At 43.0% G+C, this 19,122-nt stretch overlaps 1 protein-coding gene across 3 annotated transcripts in view; it reads right to left on the reverse strand.

The window, feature by feature from the left end:
* LOC147899661 (pectin acetylesterase 8-like) overlaps positions 1-18,781 on the reverse strand; it is a 49,897-nt gene extending 31,116 nt beyond the window's left edge. For 2 of the 3 annotated variants that reach the window (XM_087378361.1, XM_087378363.1), the window contains exons 1-8: positions 18,082-18,781; positions 17,659-17,741; positions 17,241-17,367; positions 16,841-16,944; positions 16,605-16,691; positions 16,221-16,345; positions 3,915-3,975; positions 3,406-3,459 (exon numbers count right to left, since the gene is read on the reverse strand). In XM_087378361.1, the coding sequence (XP_087234487.1) occupies positions 3,406-3,459; positions 3,915-3,975; positions 16,221-16,345; positions 16,605-16,691; positions 16,841-16,944; positions 17,241-17,367; positions 17,659-17,741; positions 18,082-18,355 (915 nt within the window). In that variant the 5' untranslated portion in view covers positions 18,356-18,781. The remainder of the gene's footprint in view (positions 1-3,405; positions 3,460-3,914; positions 3,976-16,220; positions 16,346-16,604; positions 16,692-16,840; positions 16,945-17,240; positions 17,368-17,658; positions 17,742-18,081) is intronic. The other variant, XM_087378362.1, reaches the window with a different exon arrangement.
* Positions 18,782-19,122: the final 341 nt, after the last annotated feature.

The raw sequence follows: 19,122 nt of genomic DNA on the forward strand, positions 1-19,122 counted from the left end.
AACGAACCCACATGAAAAATAGATCTACTCTGTGCACCGTGGGTGAATGCCAAAGATCCAAAAAAGCTTCCCAAAGGAAGCAGTTGGAAAGTCAGCCTAGAGGTGCTCCTGAAGAAATAACAGGAAGTCACGAGTGATAGGACAAAGCTGAAAAAGATGGAGCAAGGATTCCATGGGAGCCAAATATCTGTGGCATAAAGTAGGAGCAATATGTCTACAGAGGCCAAGAGAAGGCCGAAGGGAATAACACCAGCCACCATTTAGCATTGCGATTCAAAGACTAAAGATGATTCGCATGATGCGATATCCAAGGAGGAGGCAACAAAACCCTGTACAGACCAGCCACTGATATATCAGCCAGGCATAATGGGGGGGGAAGAAGAACCCAGGCGATAAGGACCAGTCGATCAGACGATACGTAAGCTCCAACCTGGACAACCATAAAAAAGAATGAAGCCAGAGGGGTCGATAATGCATGCCCAAGCCATACTGTTTGGCCGCCAAAGGAAAACACAATAAAGTAGCATCATCATGAAGTACATCACTAACGATAGTGATGCCTTCACATGAAACAAAATACGAGCGCCTAGATTCACAAGCATAAATGCATGCGCACGCACAGACACAAAAGTGTGCACGCACACACATTTTTTGTTGGGGTAAAATCTATTTGTCCCTGTATTACATAGAACAATCCCATGAAAAGGGACAGTCACTTACAAATCATCAAAAGATAGCATTATATGACACGAAGGCAAGATAATCTAAATCTTGCGCATGTAGAAAATCATAAAATGATTGCTTTGAGGATGCCCGAAAGAACTCATACTCACCTAGAGTAGGATCACCAAAAACTGAATGGTTACGATCTTTCCATAGAGTCCATAGTTCCCAAAAACGAAACCAATAAAAGAAAAGATCATAGCCCTACTTTATAGGATAAAAACCAAACAGCCAAAAATGCTTGTCCAAACAAGCACAAAGAAAACGAGCCTAAAGCCTTTGCCTTAGCAACGACAAGAAATCATAAGATTCAGGGAAATACGAAAAGATATGGGGCACAGACTCTCGCGAAGACTGACAAGTGGCAGGAGCAATATGACGATGAGCCAGAAGCTGTCCAAATTGGAGAGCTCCAAGTAAAACTCGCCACAAGAACAACTTTGCCGAAGAGCAAGTTTGGAATCTCAAATATACTGCAATCTTTGGCACCACCACCGAGAGAAGCGTGTGAACAAACCGAATGCAATTGGCATGAAAAGAAACCCATGGGGGAGGCAACAAGTCCTTATATACGGATGGAACCGTGATATCAGCCAACCATAGTGGACGGAAAAACACGATCATTCAATTGTAGAACCCAATCTTTAAGGTGTTCCAGCATCTCAAGATGGGGTTTGGGAAAATAATCACGCAACATCTGTGATAATAAGGACCAAAGAGGCCTATAATATTGTCCCAAGCAAGTTGTCTGACAGCTGTAGAAAAAGAGATAACCATACCAACTGCATCAATCACATCCACAAAACAGATTCCTTTGGTCCAAAGAAAATAAGAGCAATGGGGTCCCTGCAAAGCCAATGGAGGTGAGAACACCTTTGACCAATGAAGGCTCTCACCACGCAAGGAGTTACCTACAGGAGTATCCCTATCATTCCATTTCGGATGGGAGAGTATATGCTTCCAATCAAAAAGCATGTGAGAAACAAAAAGGCATCCATTTACTCTAGCGTCAATGTGTCCCAAAAGAAAATCCCAGTGAAAGGGCTGCCACCTACCAAAAGCTATACATGACTAAGTGCAAAATCCAATGTTGCATCATAAATATCCATGGCTAATGTGGATATAAAGAATATTTAATCCCCATGCATTTTAGGCGAGCAAATATGATCTACAAAAAACAACCTAAGATCTTTCCGATGAAAGCGTGAAAGCTCCATGACATTGGACATAAAGAAAGAGATATGCTTCTTGGTAAACATTATCAAGGGAAAAATAAAACTAGATATATGCAACCAGAATCGATTGAACAATACGATAAGAGATATGTAATGGCCAAGTTGCCAACTTCCAATATTCCAATTCTTCTTAAGCATGCCGAGCACCTAATCCATTTGTTGTCTTCGAGTGACAGACCAGCCCAATGGGTATCCAAGATGACATACAAGCTATGTGGGCAAGACTATTTATCCAAGCCATAAGATATGATGCCAAGCTTTGTCATGTAGAGGAAGAAGTTTTGATTTCTGAAAATGTACATGCAGACCAGCAGCCAGACCATACCAAGTTAAAGCACGCATGAGGCATGAAAGATCCCTTTTTGTGTTTCTAGGCAAAAAAAAGGAATCATCGGCATATGCTTGTGCACTCAAAGGTTTGCTGTCAGTAATCTCCAAACCATGCAAGGAACCTGTAGCAAGTAAATGATCCATGTATTGTAGCTTGGCATACCTTTGCTGCCAGTAATCTCCAAACCATGCAAGGCACCCGTAGCAAGTAAAATGTATTGTAGCTTGGGATGAGTAGCAATGGCATAGAGCAAAGCACTCAAAGGATAGCCCTGTCATACTGAACAAAAAAGTATCCCAATGACCTGTAAATTGTAATGTCACCTATCAAAATACTAGCAGCTTGACTATCTTGGCGTGTGTGCGTACGCGCGCAAGCACACACACACAGAGAAAAAGAATGAATGAAAGAAAGATGTATTACCGTCTTCGGGAGGCCTCACGAGCCTATGAGACAAAGTACAATATCAAAGTAACTCATGCTCAAGCTCAACTCAAAAAACTCAAAACTAGAAGCTATACAAAATCTTAGTCAGAATACATAGCTAGGTGCCATGGTGGCTCTCCTGTGAGCTACAAAAATATGTCGTATCTATGTCTGCCCAGACGTCTCTCATTGTGGCGGGGGGTGTGGTCTCCATGTGTGTGTGTGTGTGAGAGAGAGAGAGAGAGAGAGAGAGAGAGAGAACATTTTATATTTGGGGCTCTCTTAGGACCCAATGCCTCCCCTATCTGACTCTACATTGAATTTTATTGTCCATTGAAGACTAGATATGATCCATCCATGGGATCAAAAAAATCATACATGGCCTTAATAGAAAGTCTTATTATTGTACATTAGTTGTGTTGCATAGCAAGCTTCATTTATGATATAGCCTTCCTCCTTGAATACCACCCATAACTAGCTTTTTCCTTGCTTCTCCCTTGAAGACCACCCATATCGCTTCCATTATTCTTTTTTATTTCATTTGGTTTCTATTTTAAATGCATTGAAGCTACTCTGCTATCCGCACCTTTGTACCTTTAAGTCTTCATCTAAGGTAGGATATGTTTGTGTGCATTTGTATATGCACGCAAAGGAGAGAGAGAGAGAGAGAGAGAGGGGGGGGGGATCTACCTGTCCAGGACGTCTTTTAGCAATGCAACCTTTTTGAAGACTGCTGCTTATATTCTGCAAAATCACCCAATTCTACAACATTGAAGGTGCACTTAAAAGTTATCCCGGGCTGTTCAAATTATGATATATTTCTTGTATTCATATTTTGTTCAACATTTTGAAATTTGGTAGTGCGTGGAGTTAGTATGCTACAATACTGCAGCTTTTATTTATACTTTTTGTGAAAAGTTTTTTTAATTGATCAGTTCTTTTGGAAATTTCATAATAAACACCAAATATTTTTAGGACATAATATTATGATTTACATGATGGTGAATGATTGGTTCTAAAGAAAATATAACACTTTAATTGAAAGGGAGAATTCTTGCTGAGAGAGAGAGAGAGAGAGAGAGATCAACTCACGATAATGTGTTGTGTCAGAAAAGAGCCATACAAAAAGTAATTAAGAGAGGGTGAAAGGGATTATTTGGGTGGGATGGAGTGTGATAAAGTGCAAATTATTATATTACCTGCAGTGTTACAAGTTTTTCGAAATAAGACCGCACAGAAAAAATACCATCAATGTCTGGTCTGCATACAGAAAAAAATACCATCAATGTCTGGTCTGCATACAGTCAATGAAAAAAGTATGATTTAGAAAGGGGAAAATGGCCTCTTTACAAGTAAGTGCCCAGTTGTTTTTAAGAATATGAACGACATGATTTAAATAATGGGACTTGTGTTTACTGTTTATTATTTTTAAATGATTGTAATATGAAAATCTAGGAAATCAAAACAAATTCAGTGGCAAATTGTCAATCAGTGAGCTGCTGCTCCTCCTCGACCGATGAGCTGCCTTCATCTCTCAGCCCCTCACTCAGCTCTCTCTCCTCTCAGCCATACAGTCCCCCCTCTCCTCTCGCCCCAGCTCCTCCCCTCCGCCTGCCCTCTCCTCTCCATTCCGTACCCCATCAGCCCCTCTCCTCTCCTCTCAGCCATACAGCCCTCCCTCTCCACTCGCCCCAGCTCCTCCCCTCCGCCAGTCCTCTCCTCTCCTTTCCGTAACCCCCTCAGCCTCCCCTCTCAGCCCCACTGCTCCCTCTTCCCTTTCCGTCTACCCCTACCCTCTCCGCCTACCCCCTACTCTCCACCCTCTCTCCCTGGCCTCTCCTCCTACCCCTTCCTAGCCTCTCCGCCCTCTCCCCCTATGTTGGGTTCTCATCAGCCTCGCATGGCTCAGTTGAGACACATGTTTTATACTCATGGAGTTTTAGCAGTTCTGCTTGATGCCCTTTTCTTTCGGCTTTGATCTTCTAGAAGAGGATAGTCGGGTCACTCTCTTTTCATCAAATTCCCTGGCCTCCTACAGGTGTACCATCGACTCCTTGCCTCTATTGGAACCGTGATCGTTTTGGTCACAGAGATCCCCTCCCTCTCTGGCATGCCCTCTTCGACAGCAGAGGCAGTCAGATCTGATGGGGTGCCACGAGTTAGGGTCATTGTTTCTGACTCTAACATGATGGATGACCATATCATGCGTCAGTGCCCCGATGGCTCATTCTTCATAGAGAATAGAGGTAGCAAGAAGACAGGACCAGTGCAGGATTCGCAAGATTCCTGGGCATTTCGCCAGAGATTGCCCAAGGAAAAAGAAAAGACCTAAAAGGTCTTCTGGTGCAGCTCATTCTCGTACCACCTCTTCGGCACAGACTGCACGTCCCGCACCTTTGACACATGCTACCAGATCTCTGATAGATCGTCCTGGACCTTCGGCACCAACTACTCGCCCAAGACCGTCAATACCAGCACGTCCTACTCCTGTTATCCCCCGTTGGGTACCAGTGAGGGTTGTCACTCCTATTTCTGTACAGGACGACACCATTGGTGCCACTGACCATTCATGTTTGCAGGCACGTGACATCCCTTTCATAGTTTCTCATGCTGATGTGGTGACCTATGTTCCCCCAGTTGTAGAGTAGGAGGGGTTACCCACTCATGGTTCACCTGTGGAGAGAGTCAAAGCTGACAGTCACACTGATAGTCAATCCCCTGACCTTCCACCTCAGCAGCCCCCTTCTTCTTCGCATCGCCATGTTACTTCTATTGACAAAGTTAAGGGGGTTATCTCTTTCACACCACTGAGTGCACGGATTCTTCACACTCCCGTTCCAAACTTGGCTCACAGAAACTCTTTTGCAGCTTTGAGACAGAAATGGCAGATTTTGATATGGAGTAGTTTGTTCCCTCCACTTTGGGGGAGGCTGTTATTAGGATTCATATAGACAGAGCCTCCCCCTCTGCAGGTGTGGGCTTCTTTCCCCTATTGATTTTCCTCCACTTCACATGAGGGGTTTTTCACAAAAGAGGATTCTCTCCGCCACCAGGTCATGTAAGGTCTTTTACCCGACCTCTTCTCATCGATGAGGATTGTCAACTGAAACGTTTAGGGCCTAGGTGGTGTGCCACATCGCTCCCATAGGTAGCTAGTTCGTAACCAGCTTCATCCAAGTATAGCCGGTGGTTCTATATACATACTCTTTCTTCAGGAATACAAATTGGACGCCAAAGATCAGGCTGGTTACTTTTAGGTCACACTTTTTGGTTGCCTGCTTTCGTTACCAGGGGAGGAACGTTCAGGGCCTAGGTGGTGTGCCACATAGCTGCCGTAGGTACTTGATTCGCAACTAGCTTCATCTAGGTGTAGCACGTGGTTCTATAGACATACTTTCTTCACGAACACAAACTGGATGCCAAAGATTGTGCTAAGTCAGGCTAGTTACTTTCACGTCATACTTTTTGGTCGCCTGCTTTCGGTACCAAGGGAGGTACTTGCATTTCTGTTTCTTCTGCAATGCTCCCCTCAGTGGTTGGACATGGGGTTATTGTTCCCCCTAGAGCTCAGTGGTTTATTTTATTGGGGGATGTAAGGTTGGCTTGCTGAACATGTACGCCCCAAGCAATAGAGGGGACGTGTCCTATTGCGGATTCTTGGATTATTGGAGGAGATTTCAACATGGTTGATATGCCTTCAAATAAAAAAGGCCGCAGAGAAGGTGGGAGTCACTTTTTGGAGAGAGTAACATGAAATGCCTTCCTTTTTCAGTTTGGTGGCAGAGATGCTTGGCATGATGATGCTTTTCACACTCAGCCACACTCACTCCTATTTTCTTGGTCAAACAGGAGGGTTTGATGCCTATCCATGCACGGATTGAAAGATTTTATGTGGATGATTGGGCTTTCGATAGAGGTGGGTAAGTATGCATTAGCACTAGGGTGTCCACTTCATACCATTTTCCGGTTGTTTTGATGGTTTCATAGCCTCGGATGAGAGCACACTTTGCCAGTATCAGGATTCTAGATGCCTTTTATGCAAAGGAGGGTCTCACGGAGGCTGTTTTGCAGATTTGGGATTCTCACATACAGGATGGACAACCTCACCCGTCACATGTGGCTTTAGCCCTCACTGATATTATTAATTTTTATCACTCAGTTGCTCACACTAGGAGATGTGAGATTCTTAGGCGAGAGGTTGGCATTCGTCAGCCCTTCAGAGAGAAGAAACGGCCTACAGATGCTTGGGTTCAAGAGCGCCTTGCTACAGCAAGGGCTCAGTTTCAGACACTATTAGATCAGAGAGCAAAGTATGCCTTTCATGCCAAAGAGTCATTTTAAACTCAGATCGAAGGCAGAGTCAATAAGCATTGCTTCTCTACTCTTCCCCAGACATAGTAGAAAAAATTTCTCTCAGCTTATTGACTTAGACGACATTCTACAGACAGATCCTGATGCTGTCATGCATATTGCTACAGATTTTTATACCTCCCTTCTTACAGTTAATCCAGACTCGCAAGCCAAAGATGATGCTATGGATGCTATTTGGCAGTGTATACCTATGTTGGTGAGACCCAATATGAGAGTCTCACTTGATGCACATTTCACCAATACAGAATTCAGGACTACTCTTACTGTCCTTCACAAGGGCAAGTGTCCAGGTTCAAATGGACTGACTCCTTTTTTCAATGCTTTTTGGGATTAGATTCAGGATCACATTACCTCAGCCCTGCAGGGCATTTGGGACCCCGGTGAGATGCCTGACTCCCTTACGGCATGTCCCATTCATCAAGGAGGTTGCAGGAATTTAGTGTCCCAATGGAGACCTATCACTCTATTGGGCACTCTGTACAAGATTTTGGTGAAAGCAATCAGCCTTCGTTTGCAGCCCATTCTTCTAGACCTCATTCATGATTCACATATGCGCTTTGTACATGATAGGAGCATATTTGACAACATCATCTCATCTTGGGAAGCTTCTGATTGGGCCATGCACAGTGGCACAAGGCTGGCCATTCTACTTCTTGACTTTGAGAAAGCTTATGATTGGAGTTACACGGTTAGAAATGCAAAGAGATTTCAGCTTAGTCGTAGAGGTTGGAGGCCCTCTAGATCTCCTTATTGGGACAGCTTTCACATTTCTACAGATGTGCAGAAAAACTTTTGAAGGAGACTCTGGAAACCCCTCAGGAATATCAAAATTACTCTTTTCTTTTGACTTTCTATTCATGGAGGGATTGCGGCGGTGAATCTGTGAAGGTCCAAGTTTAAGGCTAACCCAACATATCCTCGTTGCCATTCTCCAATTGAGACAGTTCAGCATTGTCTTTATTTTGCACACGAGCGAGGACGATCTAGAAGGGTGTTGCGGGGATATTATGAATTTTCCATACTTCACCCTTCTTCATGACTTGGGGTTCAATGCTTGGCTTTCTCTTGCAGGGCCTCAAGTTTTTTTCAAGGGACATGATTCAGATGGGGCTTTTTTGGTTCACCGACACTTAGTTGAGTCATGTTCCCTACTGAGTGTTGCTTTTACTCCTTTCAGAGCTGCACATGCTTCGGTAGACACATCCTGGGGAATTCTAGCTAGTATTGCAGCTTGGCATACTTGGAGAGCCAGATGCATAGTGGCATTGGATGGATCCCAGATTCACCCCTTTCAAACTTTGGCCAGTATTTGGACTACATACCTTGATGGCTATCTCGGCGAGTATGCAGGGGTCATCAAGAGCAGCCTCTACTAGGAGGAACAGAGTTTGGAGGGGATCTCCTTTCTTCTCAGATTCTCTCAGGGTTGACTTGGCATTTTCAGCCTCATCCCTGGTTATTTACTTGCTCTTTTTGAGCTTGGATTTCTCTCATGTTTTTGACATGATGTACTTTCGCATTATTGAGCTTGCTCTGCAGTTTTCTTTCATACTTAATAGAAGTAATTTTAAATAGAAAATCTAGGAAATTCCAGGCATACCATGGGTCATAAAGAGGTATAACCCTGATCAGAACAATAATAGCAGCCTATTTCAAGGCTTAACTTTGAGACTAGTAGTAAACGCTGCAGTTGTCATCATCTGCCTTGAGCAAACCTCATTTCAGGTCCAATTCAAGCATGTATATATCAGCATGTACACAGTCTAGATGAATCCAGGACATGCCCAAAGGCATCCTCTGAAAACATAACATAGTACAGTTTCCATCTCATAAGGTTGAAACCACAAGCTCAATCATAGGGAACAGCTACTATGACATCCCCACCAACATCATCAGCACCCACTAGAGGTGTAAATAACCAGCAAATCAGTATGCAAAGTTTCAGTGTGGTAAGCTTTTCCCATCAAGTTGCCTGAAATAACCAGCAGTAGCAAGAAAATCAAGTTTCCATGTATTTTAACAATACATGCATTGGAAGGCCTCTCAAGGACATCTTAGGAGATTGCACCATAACACATAGGAAGCAACATAATGAGAGTTGTGGCCCAGGACATCACCATAGAATAAAAGATCAAATAGGGGGAGCTGGCAAGCTCACCTTTCAGCTATAGATCCAACATAGAGGACCACACAATGAGCTTGAGATTAGCCAAGCACCGCACCACATCCGTGACCACAACCCTCGTACCCTATATCACGGGAGCTCACTAGTCCAGGTGTTTGGCCAAACTAGGCATAGTCCTGCACAAGGTCTATCTTGAGGGATCCCTGTAAATGATCCAATAGCTTATATATATCAGCTTACCTAGGGGTATCCTTATCTTAAGGGCACCCATACACTGGGTATTGCCAATTGACCCGGTTTAAAGGGTCCAACGCTTGACCTAACTCCACTAATAATGCCACATCATGTTGTGACCTTGGGGCGATGACATTTCTTCCATCACAAAATAACCTATACTAGGAATAAAGCAAGAAATTGCTGCTGGCAGACATGACAAACACCCAAGAGTTCTCATCAATAGAGCTGTCCTTCCATTTGATAAGAAGTTCAGGGACCACCATATTTATGATCCACCTTTCTCTAAAATATAGAATTGTTTCTGGCTCATGAGGAATATCAACTGACAGACCTTGTAATCAGACAGATCCTTTGCTGAAGTAAGTTATCAGCCTTGCCTGATTTCTCATTTAAGCTACTTACATGCAAAACCAAATATCTTTACATCAAGAGGTAATTCCAACTCATACGCTGGCATTGTTGATTACACAGATGACCTTGAAAGGTTCACAACAACGAGTTGAGAGCTTATAAAATTCACCTTGCATAAAGTTTGAGCTCTATCAAGCTCATTGCAAATGTTTTCCTTCACAAACTGTGAAGAAAAACTTGTGCTGATGCAATTGCAGAAAATCAGCAGCTGCTCATACCCTTGTGTTTTGCAGACCCATGGTCCACGGATGCTTAGGCACATGAAAACAAATGAACTAAGCTCAGTGTCTATATGCTTTGCAAACTGAGCCATGGGAAGATACTCCAACCTAATCAAAATGCTTTTGAGAGACATATGCACAAAGCAAATCCTCAACAATTTTGTTAGCTCGCTCCCTCTATCCATCTAACTCTGGATGTTCAAATGAATCCATGCTCTTCACACTAGAAATGACTCGATCATGATCATTGAAATCTCAGCCAGAAGACAATATAGACTATACTTTTTCTGCACAAACACCTGTGCCAGCTGTGGAGTAGAATTGTTGTCTTGGTTGAAATAAACTGGCCATCTTGATCAGTCTATCCATGACTACCCATATGGAATCATGTCCACATTTAATTCGAGTGCAAATCAACCATAAAATCAATGGAAATGATTTTCAAATATTAATCTGAGATTTCCAATGGATGTAAAAAGCCACCTTATCCCAAGCGTTTTGCTTTATTGACTTGGCATTGCTGACATTCTTGGACATATTGTTCGACGCATCTTTGGCCAATAAAACTCGTGCTTGACCAAGCCAACATTCATTGGATGCCACGATGTCCGGCGCAAGAGACCCTTTTGAATGGAATATTGATCTTGAAAGTCTTTCCCAGTTAAAGTTGAGCAACCTCATTCATCTGTGCAATGCCCAACCTGGACCTGTTGCCATTTACATCTGAATGAATCTAAGAGAACAATTCAGATCTTTGTGAAGCTCAAAGCTCACAAAACCGATTCCACTTAACACATCAGCCACCACATTAATGGCCCCCCTTCTGTACTAGATTTCAAAATCAAATCTTGCATTAGCTCAAACCATCTAGCCTTATGGCCACATAGGTTTGAAGCACTACAGAAGTACTTAAGTGATCCACATAACCACAAATTCCAAGCCATTTAAATAATGCCTCCACTTCTTCAATGCATGAACTACAACAAAAAGGCTTCTTTTCATCTGTCGGATAGTTTCTGTGTGTTGAACATCCTCGAACAAAGCTACACCTTATAGCACACTCACTGTAATTCATTTCACCACAAATCGTTTGCGTGGATCCATATGCAAAATGGCCACAGTCACAGCATGTTTCATTTCCTTAAAGCATGCATCCACAGCATCCATTCAAACAACAGGTCTATATCTGACTGCTTGTAAGGGCTTCCATTTTCTACTCCCTTCAAAAGCTTGGAGAGGGACAACGGGGGACGAGCATTTTCTGAGCGAAATCTTCCGAGCGTCCGAGCGAAGGAAAAAAAAAGCTTCCAACTATGCATAAATATGGCAAAAATCGATCAGAAGAAAACATAGTTTCACTTAGAAATATGCAAAGTATTATACCAATGCCTATTTTATACAAGAATCTTTAGGTGAATCTGTAGGAATGGTGAGAGCATAATGGGATGGCTTTTGAAGAAACCCACATGTAGAGTAGACTTCTCTATGAAAATTCCCTTATGATCCTTCTTACAACTTTTACTTAATAGGGGGTGACATTGAAAACCCTCTCTCAACCTATCTTCATGAAAGAGTTTCTTCAAAGAAAACTCATTGAAACAAGCCATCTAGGTAGTTTCGCCAGCGAAACCCCTTTGAAGCAAGTCTCCCAAGGTAGTTTCGCTGGCGAAACTACCTTGGACAGCACTTTTAAAAGTGACATAACTTTCATATCCAATGTCCAAATATAGTCATTCAACCACTCAAATTGATCGGAACACCCCATTTGAGCACATCTATGGAGTTATATTTTGGAAAATCTTTCATATATAGTATTAAATATTACATGTATTTTATGAGAGTGATATATAAGCCCAAGTTAATACTTATTTATAGTAATTTAAACTTCTTTAGAAACATGTCTATAAATATGCTATAAAAACACTAAAAAGATATTGCCATATGATATAAATGTGTTAATAAGTAATTATATATGCATAGTATTATTACATTGAGAGTGATTATGAGGAATGTTTCTTAAAGGAATCAACACTTTTTAAAGGTAATAACAGGGGTACAAAGGGATGTCTCTAAATAAGAAAATTATGTTGTGTAAAAATGAATGAGTGACTAGTCTGTATATTTTTATGATAAAGGGATCTAGTTCTAGTGAAAATAAAAGTGTAAAAACCATGTTTCCTAAAGAAAAACTTTTTTAAAAATCTCTTGAAAAACACGCTCGGATAAACCTTCTCATAGGTTTTTGCTCGTAAAATTGACGCATCCGGGACAACGCACTACGTTCATACTCACACAGATGGAAGTCAACATAGAAGCTGAGTGAAACTTTGAAAGGATCTTACTTCCATGACAGTATACAGAACCTTTGCACGGTCAATGCAGATATCGTCAACAGTGGCCACTTGAAGAACTCACACTTAGTGATCTTTGCATACTAACTTCTCTTCAAAGGATAGTCAAAACTAGCTCTACATGGTTGGATAAACTATGGTTGTACACCAATACGTCATCAGAAAAATGATGACAAACTTCCTAGATATGTACAAAATATATCGTTCATCATCTAGCGGGAACACTAGTTAGTCTAAATGGTAGCACCAAGAACTCATAATACCCGTACTGTGTACACAACCCCATCTCAGGGACATCTACCTCCTGTAAGCGATCTATGAGGTCAGCCATCCTGGGTAAAAGATATTTATTTTTCACTAGCACCTTATTGAAACCTTTACAATCCACGCACATACACATGGTACTCTCCTTTTTACCCACCAAAATAACTCGTGCATCCCTGGGAGATTTATTAGAACAAGTACGTCCCATACAGACATTATGACAATTGTCTGGTAATTTCATCCTGTACTTTGACGCTTGGCCCATAAGGTTTTTTTGTTTAAAAACCGGATGAGCTCGCTCTATCTTATGGTTCACTCTCCACTGGTGGAAGACCCCTACATAGGAGCTAGGAGAGCATGGCGGATGCCCCTGTGGCACAGCGGGCATCACAATCTGTTGTAAATGATGCTGTTGCTTTTGCTGTTGCAGATGTGACTCGTGTATTTGAAGTGAGACATGATCTGGGACATGGATGGCTCAGAGACGGCTGCACACCCTCCATTGGAACATGTGGGAGATTAGAAGATGAAACCATAGGGCTAGAGCAAGAGAATTGTTTACTGAATAATTAGACTAGGAAAACTGAGTGCAAGGCAAGCGGAAGCGCTTAGCGAGTAAGGGAAGACAAAATACAAGGGATCTGTCTACAAGAGTGCTTGAAGAATATTCAAGACTTGGCGAGGAGCTCGTACTTACGGGTGAACTCTGACCGATTTGTCCCATGCACTCAAACTAAGCATGGACCATCCCTTGAATTTGTGGCAAGAAAAGTCTCTATGCAAGCCACAAACCTCCTCATTTGGTGGCCACCTTTGCTTTTCACCAAAGACAATAAAAAAATAAAACCTGGCATAGTAATTAAAGCCCACTGGAGTGTAAAAGTAAATTTGACTTTTCCAAAAAGGAAGATCCATTTTGTCCTTTTATCAAAGTAGTTTGGACATGTGCCACACACAGTTTCGTGTTCATGCGAACTTTAGGAAAGGTGCTATATGGACTGAAATGTCACATCCTTCCATATGCCTGGCTTCCAGCCTTGAGCATTCAAGCTATAGAATACCAATGCATGTAACCAAAAATAGACTTTGCATACGCATGTGACACCAAAGCAGACATGCAAGCTGTTGCACATGCCACGTTTCACTGCTGTGCCCTTACATGCACAGCCAGCAAAGCATGCACGCGTGTCCATGTCATGTAACAACTCCAAAAGCCAGGCACCAGCATGAACCTGCAGCAGCGTCTACCCATGAGCATAACAAGTTGCCACACAGCCTCTCAGAACTGCCATACAGCCTGTCAAATATTCTGTACAGCCTTTCAGAATGTCCGTAGGGACCGTCAGAACTGCTATGCGGCATGTCAGAAAATCCGTACATTCTCTCGGAAGCTCCGTAAAGCTTGTCACACCCTCCAGGACCTGTCAGGCCCTCCATACAGGCTGTCGGAACCTCTGTACAGCCTGTCAAAACCTCCATACAGACTGCAAGGCTCACCAACCCTTCCCACTAGGAATTTCAATATACTCCAGAGATGGATCTCCCAGCAACCAGCAGCAATCTGCTGCTCCGTCACCAGCTACAGCCAATCCAGGCTGTGAATCTGCCAAACAGCTCAAAAATGTCGAGACTGAGCTGACGAAACAGCCCAGAACTGGTTCATATAGCCTGACCAAGCCAACAATTTGGCTCAGACTGTCTTCCATGCAGTTGATGACCTATGCTCATGAACTAAAAGAAGCTCGGATCCACCTGATTCAAACAGACTAGTATCCAGAATTCTCTTTCTAGACTCAAGTCGAATCCATGACTTCATCATACGGAGATTTGTGCGCGCACGCACCAAATCCTCATTCCTCTAGAAACACCTCAAGGTTTTGCTACACCTGGGAGAAGAATTCTCACATGGACCTGATCACACATAGTTAAGTCCTTAGACAAACGAGGAGAAATGCCTAAATTCTAGCAACAGAGTGGCTTTGATACCAATCTGAAACGGCCAGCCAAGGCGAGGGTTAGCCCGGTCCAAGCTTGGCTGTAATTCCAGGTTCTACTCTGACGACTAGACCTACAAAACAACTACAGATTTTGGAAGATCGCATAGGGGGAGCTAGCAATCTCACCTCCCAGCCATAGATCCAATTTAAAGAATCACCCTCTGAGCTTGAGGTCAGCCAAGCACCACTGCGTCCATGACCACAACCCGCCGTGTCCCATACCATGGGAATCCACCAATCCACGTGTTCAGCCAAACTACACATAGGCCTGCTCAAGGCCCCAGTATCCCACAAGGAGTCCATCTCCAGCGATCCTTATAAATGAGCCCACAGCTCACTTATATAACTTACCCTCGGGTGTCCGATGGCACTCATACAGTGGGTATACTAACTCACCCCTTTAAAAGAGTCCAATGCATGGAGCATTAATGCCAGGTCCTAATGACCTTGGGATTTATAACACAGTCCATGCCTAGCTTGACCCTGTCGGTGTTGAACACCTTCTCAAACCTTGCTTGCAACTGCAAACCTTCCCAATTTCCTAATTTGCAACTTGTCTGACTTGTAAAATATAAGTCGAGTAGGCACATGAGGCACACACAGACCAATAGATTCAGGATGAACATTTTGCATGTGAAATGCCACCACCAACAGGAGACAACGACTTGTAGCTATTGTCTCTCCCTAACACACCTGCACAAAAATAATAGGAATGTCGCCTCAGCAAAAGAAAGCAAAGAAACTTGAGCAGGAGCCGCAGAAGGATTCTTGTGCATTTCTCCTTAGGGTCAAGTCTTCTGTTAGACAGGTTTTCCAGAATTCTCAAAGGTTTCATCATTTGAAATAGCCTTTCCTCAGCAGAAATCCCTGTAAGAATATTTTGACACTTATTTTGACAAAACAGTCTGATTCAGAGGTTTGGGTCTTCAGATTGATGGTAAGAATATTGACACTCCAAGAGCTGGTATGATATGAGGCTGCAAAATCAGATAATAGCAACAGGTTTAAAGCGCACTTCTTCAACTGAAATAGGCCTGTTAACTATTTTAGGCTTATTTGGTCATCACTAGGTTTCTGTAAGTGTGTGCAGGGTACCCTGACGTGAGCTAGATATAACACTTAAATCTTTCAACGGGTACTATATCATATCATTCACAGACCAAAAGCCACTTCTTTTGACACATACGTACAGGTGCACACATGCGTGCACGACATAGGTAGACATACATGGGGTCTGTCCATGTGCATGTCCATGATGGAAATTTTGTTAATATACCTTTGTAAGACTAGAATAAGTCCAATCATACAAATTTAGAATTTTTGTTGTTCTAAAGATCAAAAATCTTTGTCCATGTGCATGTCCATGATGGAAATTTTTATCTTAATGAATCATTCAAGTAGACATATATAAGTTATGAGACTCTCTGGCATCTGCAGATAGCTGAGCGGATGACTTTGTGTAGGTGATTGACTGTGCATATACACAATACAGAAAATAAGGCTACAAGGCACAGGACAAGTTCTATACATGTCAAGAAAAAACCCTCCATCACTGATACATCTCACATCTGTATGTACAGGCAGCAATTCTTTGAATGCATTGCAGTGAATGAATGAAGCAAGACCTCCAGCAGATTCACCTGAAAGAATTGCCTACACATAACATTCAGTTGCCTGGTCAGACAGTCCTTTGGAACAAGCTTTGTAGTATTGAAACTGGCTGCAAAAGCAAACTAGCAGTTCCTAATCGCTTTAATGACATTCACTGCTTTGGTTCAAGAGTGTCCAATCTTGAAGATTCTCTAGAAAAACAACATCCAGGTACTTGGGCAGATTACCTTGCTGCAAGGATTATCAACCGACAGACTTAATAGTGCATATTTGTTCAAATTATTTTTCCTCTTTGGCTTACCTGCACGGCATGAGTCATGCCTTTGAAAAGAAGATCTGCAATGACTGCAAGCCAAATTCTTTGTCCCCGATAAAAAAGGAGTTGAAACTGCATACGTGTAAGATTCAGAGCACGATTATGAAGCTGGGACAAGAGAGCGTTCTGACATCCTAAAAAGTCAAATCTCTATTTCAACAATTATATCATAAACAGACATCTAAATTCAATCAAATGTATGAGGCTAAAGAACATCAAACCCTATTTGTTCCAGGGATCCGTGCTTGTGTAGGCAAATCCACGTTTCCACTAAAGGATCCTCCATCACAGTACCTGATTTTGACTCGATTCCAGTTGTAGAAATCTGCATATATAGAGATTCATAGAGAAAACTGCTACTTAGTTTATATTCTGAGATTGCGTGTAGACGAGGAAGTTTATGGACAACGAGTGTCGCCAGTCTGCTATTCAAACATGCACAATTGACATCCATGGACATCAAGGCCATTTCAAACAGAGAGCGTAATGTTGGGGTACCTAGCTCAAATGGTTAAAAAAATAAATTCAATGCTTACGGAATGGAGATGGTTTTATATTTCCATCGGGTGCAATAAAGAAGTCAACCGGATGATACAGAGTGGTTGCTGGTCAGAGACTAACATGGATTCTCCACAGGTGAGCTGCTTAAAATCCCTTGAAATATCGAGCTGTTCATATAATGTGATGAGCCTAGTGACGTTTGACTGCGTTCTGCACACGATAGGTCATCCGCACACCATGCTCCACCCTGCCTCAAACGCATGAACAGATTTACTTCTCTGACGAAAAACTTGCAGGATAGCGACCAAAGCGTGACGTTAATCGCCTCTCAGCATTCCTATCCAATAAAGCACCATCGTGAGCCAAAGCAGACGAATCGATAAGAACAAGCCTGAATTCTACCGAAATACACTACATATAGTCTTTGTTGAAGAACAATTGCGACATTTTGTTATACGTGTCCCTCCATCCTCCCCTTTTCTTGAACAAAACCATCCGAAGCAAAACTTTTATTGTTTCCGAAGGACGCCATTCTTACTTGCAAGTGGATTATCCATCTGTTCAAACCAGGACCACTGCCTCGATCTAAATGGTAACCTGGTGGACTTCCATCCAGGCAAACTGCACATGAAAACCGGTCTTCACTTTCCTTTCTAGAAGAGGACAGACTCTTCTTCTCCTAAGCTTATTCAAAGCAATGTTAGCTGGTAGTGAGAGCGCTGCTTTCATTACTTTCATAGGGGCTCATTATAAAGTTGTCTATATTGAGTGCTTAAATTGCCATTCCGGACGAATAGAAGACAGGCATGAGATTTAGCATCACAATAGAATCGTGATATTTCACAGGCGTATCACAAGAGATTCCTGCAGCTATGGCATCCAACGCAACTTGGTCTTGTGCATGAGGACGCGTACATTCAGTTTCTCGCTCGTGTAACGAACAAAGGATCCAGGTCTTAACCTGCTCCAATTTGGCTAGCAGCATGGACGAGAGTCAGCTCGACGGGAACAGCCGCTCCACCAACGAGCTCAGTAGAAGATGAGGCAGTCCTATGAAAACTACTAAAACCGGAGCGCCGTGAGAACATGGCATCTTTACCATCCGCTGGCCTTAATAGAAAGGCAACCCAGAAGATCCCCAAGAGAGTTACAGCTACCCATCGACATTTCCATTGAGTTTGGAGGACTGTTGGCCAGGAGCAACCAGCAATGCAGATGCAGCATAAAATACCCATTCCCACTCCTGGCAGTCCCGAGTCTTACTTGATCAAAGCTTGTGAGGCTTTGATAGCATCCATCGAAAAGTCGACTTTCGATGTACGATTTTGTGGACTCGACTCAGGACTGCTTGTGGATTTGTGTGGAGTCGGCTGTGGATTGCTTCGAGGCCGAAGGCGGTCGCTTCGGCGGGAGAACTCGCGGGAAGAAAAAAGTATACGATAGTAAGGGCCACTCGGTGTAGGCTGCTCAATAGATGAAGGGGTCGATGATGCTTAAGCAAGCTACATTGTTGGAGGATGAAGAGGGGAGGGGGGTCATTCAACAAGATAGGTATGGTTTGGGCAGTCCGAGGGAGGATGCTGGGTGAAGGCGAGCTTGGGGAAGGGACGTAGGTGACATGAGAATACTGCAACGGTATGATGGAGAATAAGCGAAGAAGCAATGAAGTGAAGGTGGAGGGGATGAAACAAAAGGTGGCAGAAGGCACTTTGCAGGCAGCTGGGTGGTGCAGAAAAATTTGAGCGAGATAGACGCGGGCAAAAAGCCGAGGAAACGTTGCGAGAAAGCATGTCGTAAGTTTCTTACGTTGCGGGTATCTGTATCGTCAGATTCGTTACGTCAGCTTTACCGAAAGAAGATGAACAAGACGTGAAGAACTGCATGCTTGGTTTCACAGAAGAGGGTCCAGCCTGCAATCGGCCCTTAAGTTCTTTACGTCTGGTCCATCACAGAAGATTGCTGGGCCGTGCCGCCCACTGCCAAGGCGCTGGCAGATTTGCCA

Source organism: Dipteris shenzhenensis, chromosome 8, assembly GCF_047967505.1.
Source record: "Dipteris shenzhenensis isolate YYH24624 ecotype China chromosome 8, Dip_SZ_1.0, whole genome shotgun sequence".
NCBI classification, from domain to species: domain Eukaryota; kingdom Viridiplantae; phylum Streptophyta; class Polypodiopsida; order Gleicheniales; family Dipteridaceae; genus Dipteris; species Dipteris shenzhenensis.